This window comes from Vespa mandarinia, chromosome 19, assembly GCF_050613455.1.
Source record: "Vespa mandarinia isolate Hongniang chromosome 19, ASM5061345v1, whole genome shotgun sequence".
Classification (NCBI taxonomy): Eukaryota; Metazoa; Arthropoda; class Insecta; order Hymenoptera; family Vespidae; genus Vespa; species Vespa mandarinia.
In genome coordinates this window covers 1307501-1312500 of record NC_140828.1, presented here as the reverse complement: position 1 = coordinate 1312500, position 5000 = coordinate 1307501, and the positions used below count along the sequence as shown (strand labels likewise).

The 5000-nt window shown below is 36.4% G+C and overlaps 1 protein-coding gene across 3 annotated transcripts in view; it reads left to right on the top strand.

Moving 5' to 3' along the window:
* LOC118448008 (uncharacterized) overlaps window positions 1–5000 on the top strand; it is a 96411-nt gene that overhangs the window by 89172 nt on the left and 2239 nt on the right. For all 3 annotated transcript variants that reach the window (XM_035880702.2, XM_085662864.1, XM_035880701.2), the window contains one exon: window positions 1351–5000. This exon is cut by the window's right edge and continues 2239 nt beyond it. In XM_035880702.2, coding sequence (XP_035736595.2) covers window positions 1404–2900 — 1497 coding nt within the window. In that variant the 5' untranslated portion in view covers window positions 1351–1403 and the 3' untranslated portion in view covers window positions 2901–5000. The remainder of the gene's footprint in view (window positions 1–1350) is intronic.

The following is a 5000-nucleotide window of genomic DNA, read 5'->3' as shown; positions in this document are numbered from 1 at the left end:
ACAAACAAACAAGTATTATGTTCCTTTGCGAAGAAGAAGAAGAATAAAAAAAGAAAAAACATTTCATAGGTACTTCTTTCGCAGTAAGAAAAAGAGAGAGAGAGAGAGAGAGAGAGAGAGAGAGATAGAGAAATAGAGAGATAGAGAGAGAAATAATGATTTAAACGTAGAGACATCAATGCTTTCGGTGACTTCAATGCCTGTAACGTCGTGTGATTTAAAAACTTAAAATTCCAAGAGAAAAGGTTCATAGCTAATATTAAGTAAATATATATATATATATATATATATATATATATATATCGGTATAGGAGATGCATATAGATATGTTAACATTGAAAATTATTACTGGTATTAATCATGACAATTTTTATTATTCGCTCATGATATATAAATAATAATTAAGATCCAATAACATGAAAGAATTCGGGCATAAAAAATACGAGACACGAGTCTCACCGGGCGAATTAAAATACGAGAAGCGAGTGAACGCTTCGCTACCTCGATTGATTTACGATCGATTAATAAAATACATTGGCGAAAAGCACGTGCCGTTTTATGGTAAGGACAGTGAACGTGCACGTCGATAAAATTTTTTTCTACTTGTGTTGAAAATTGCCATATCCCTTCGTTTGAGAAACTACCTACTTACCTACCTACCTACCTACCTACCTACCTACCTACCTACCTACCTACCTACCTACCTATCTACGTAAATCTGAATAATATATTTTGAGTCCCGAAAATCGTTACGATTTATATATATAATATATATATATAAGATGTTTCTTTTAAATATATATATATATATATAAGAAGCATTTATCATGGTTAGCCCTCGATGCAATGATTTATTAACGTTCTCCTTCTTTTCGTCTTAATATTCGTTGAGAATTTATATGGCGTTGCCCGACGATTACACGTCGTTTCTTTTTCGAAGACGGCCTTTCACTTCTTTCCTCATCGTTCACGATTCCAATATTCGTCTCTGTTCGTCTCCTCCCTATCCCACTCTCTCTCTCTCTCTCTCTCTCTCTTTCTTTCTTTCTCTGTCTCTCTCTCTCTCTCTCTCTCTCTGTCTCTCTCTTTGAGTACCATTCTCTGTACTTTAACAATGGCGTTTTGTCAGGGCATGAGAAAGAAAGTTGAAAGTATCGTCGAATAAATGTGGTCAGTTATAATAATTCAAAATTTATATACCATCGTTATATAGTACAACATATATATATATATATATATATATATATGTGTGTGTGGTACGATATATTGAAAATTTGAAATAATAATATTAATAATGAAAAAGAATGTATTGAAATAATGAAATTTTCATTTGAATATGTTTTTACACAGGTCACCCGCGAGCAGAGAGACGGAGAAAGGCCGAGGGTGACAGAAACAGTGTGATGAGTGGATACCTCGGTAGCATCACCCTACCCCCGACGTTGTTGCACGACCCGAAGTATCCTCCAGCCATGCGGGAGAAGGACTCAAGTCCTCGAAAGATGCCGGGCCACATAAGCCCGAAGCAGGCGAGTATTTATCCATTGAGCGTGCGAGTACCAGACGTCGAGGAATTACCGTACGATCTCAGTCATGGACATGGTCGTGGGCTATCAAGTCCGACCTTGAACCAGCAACAGCAACAACAACAACATCATCATCAGCATCATCAGCAACAACAACAACAACAACAACAACAACAGCCACATATGAGTCCTGCGGCAAGACCACCGCAGCCTCATCAACAGGATGAGCTTGATTGTGAGCCACTCGATTTACGTGTCGATCATAAAAAGGAAAGGCTCAGGGACGAGAATCAGAATGAGATAGAGGTGCTCAATCAGAACAGTTTAGGTGGTGGTCTACCTTATCATACAGTCCTATTTCCTCAACATCATGCCGTTCATCCATTGGTACTCGAAGCTATGTATAGATCGCATCATCATAATTCAACCGTGACGGATCTACCGAAGATTCAAGTTAGAGCACTACCTACTATGGTACCATTACCACCTAATAGATTTTCATCGACTACTTCTTCCACTTCCTCATCTTCTTCCTCGCAACTCAATGCCAGAATACCAAGTCCGATCGGTACTACCAATACTACTACTATTGCTACTACTAATCAACAACAGCATCAATCTGCTCAACAATTAAATAACAATCAATCTCAAGCGCAACAACAGCAGCAACAGCAACAACAACAACAACAACAGCAACAACAATCGCAATCGCAACAACAGCAACAAACTACTAGCCTACCGCCTTACTCCATTACCGTTCAAGCCGGTCTTAAACCCAAGGACAGATACTCGTGTAAATTTTGTGGCAAGGTTTTCCCACGATCGGCAAATCTCACTAGACATCTACGAACTCATACAGGGGAACAACCATACAAATGTAAATACTGCGAGAGGAGCTTCAGTATTTCGAGTAATCTTCAACGTCACGTTAGAAATATTCATAATAAAGAGAAACCGTTCAAGTGTCCCTTATGCGAGAGATGCTTCGGACAACAAACAAATTTGGATAGACATTTGAAGAAACACGATGCTGACGGTCCGACGATATTAGATGAGGTTAGATCTAGGTATCACGGACAATTACCTAGAGCCGATGATTCCTATTTCGAAGAGATACGCAGTTTTATGGGAAAGATAACGTCCCAAAGACAAGGTATACCTTATTTCCCAGGTCTATTGAGTCAAGCTCAAGACGATTTTAGAAGTGACAAACAACAGTTGCAATTGGAAGAGAAGAGAGGTGACTCATCTTATTTCAGTGATCGAGACAACCTTAGTTCAAGGTCGAGTAGCACAACTAGTAGACCTGAGAGTGTACAGGAAGAACAAAGAGACGTCAATTCTCCGCCATTATCACCTGGAAATAATACCTGAATAATACAACTTTTATATTTTCCTCCTACGTGAATCTTATCTCATTTTTAGGGAACAAACCTAAGAAAGGGATCGACGATTACAATAAACAAACAAACATTATATTATATATATATATATATATATATATATATATATAATTTATAAGAGATCGTAGAAATCGAAACCAAGTATATATTTTTAATTAATATCGAATTCCATTCCAATGAGAGAAAGAGACAATCGAAATGGTGTGTATGAACATTTGTGTGACTATCCAATCACGTTGTGCCTTCTTACTATTAGAAAATATAGGGGAAAAGCTTAATGTAAATTAGTATCTCGATTAGCTTAGTAGAACTCGCGCGGAGAGAATCAAGCGGAAGTAGTCGATAACGCGAAATCGATTAAGTAAAAAAAAGACAGGGAAAGAAAGAGAAAGAGAGAGAGAGAGAGAGAGAGAGAGAGAAAAAGGGAAATACAGATTAGGAAGGAGAAAATTCTTCGAGTTAGCTTTCGAAATCAACGAGAGTAAAGTAGAGTTTCCTCTTTCATCGCGGATGCTGTCGCAACCACGAGATATTATGAACGGCGCGATAAAACCTGCTCGCTTCTCCACGATCGAGCGAGTTTTAAGGAGTACGACTCGGTGCAAGGTACTTAGTTACATATTTACAAACGATTCTAAAACCCCCATTGAGCTATTTTATATATATATATATATATATATATATATATATATATTTCGTTTTTATTATATTACATAGAAAGTTATAATAATAGACCTCGTATAAATCATTATTATTACCTGGACGAAATATATAAGTAAATATAGAATTTTATTCGTGAAATTTTTCGATATCAATATTATTATATTAAGATTGATATCAATAATCCATATACTCAATATATTCATATAACGAACGACCGGCAATACATTAATTAATCGTTTTATCAAAGAAAGTGAGATAGAGAGAGAGAGAGAGAGATAGATAGATAGATAGATAGATAGAGATAGATAAAGAGATAGAGAAAGAGAGAGAAGGAGAGAGATGAAAAACAAAGATAGAGATAGGATAGAGAGATAGATGATAGAAGAAGAAATTATGATTGGTTCCTGTGGAACGGGACGAACGACTTCTCGATTTTACGATCTAGAAAGTGAATTTAGAACGGTCGAACGTAATTTGCGATAGCAGTTTGTCTACGAGGAAAGAAAAAAGAAAAGAAAAAAAGGAAAAGAAATGGAAAATAATGAAAGAAATATAAAAAAGAAAAGAAGGAAGGAAAAAAGAGAGAGAGAGAGAGAGAGAGAGAGAGAGGGATAGAGATAGAGGATAGGTATATAGATAAAGAAAAGAAAAAGAAAGAGATATTATAATATTTGTTTAGAAATGAAGTTAGGCTGATGATTCGTTGGCTCGCTCCGCTCGTTGGTGGTTACTCTCTCGCTTAGTAATTATAACGTTTATTAATTACGGAGTGGAAGGAGTGACAAGAGTGGAAAAACATTTCCTGTTGACATGATCACGATGATGACGTAGACCACGTAGACGACGACGACGACGACGACTATGATGATGATAATGATGATGATAATAATAATGATGATGATGATGATGATGATGATGATGATGATGATGATGATGATGATGATGATGATGCTCGAAGGATAGTTAATATACAAAAGTAATTTCACCGAAACGTAACGAAGAAAAAGAAGCGATAAGACGTTTTACGTGTTTCGAAAAAAGACGAAAAAAGAAAAAAAAAAAAAAGAGAAAGAAAAACAAAAAAAAAAATTCTAATCCAAGTTATCCACGACAAGTTCTTGAATGATTCCCCCCCTCCCCTCCCCACGAATGATTCATATCGATGTAAATCTATCCTAACTAACTATTTCTTATCTCTTTTTCCTCCATTCCTCTCTCTCTCTCTCTCCCGCTCTTTCTCTCTCTATCTCTCTCTCTCTCTTCGTTTATTTTCACCATTATTTTTAACATTAATCGCGAATGAGGGATCCTTTAACTTTCTAGAGTTTCTCTATATCGACACACGGGTGTCGATGGATATAACGTTTTGTTAGAAGCCATTAGACCTTTTGCCAGATCTCTTTTAACT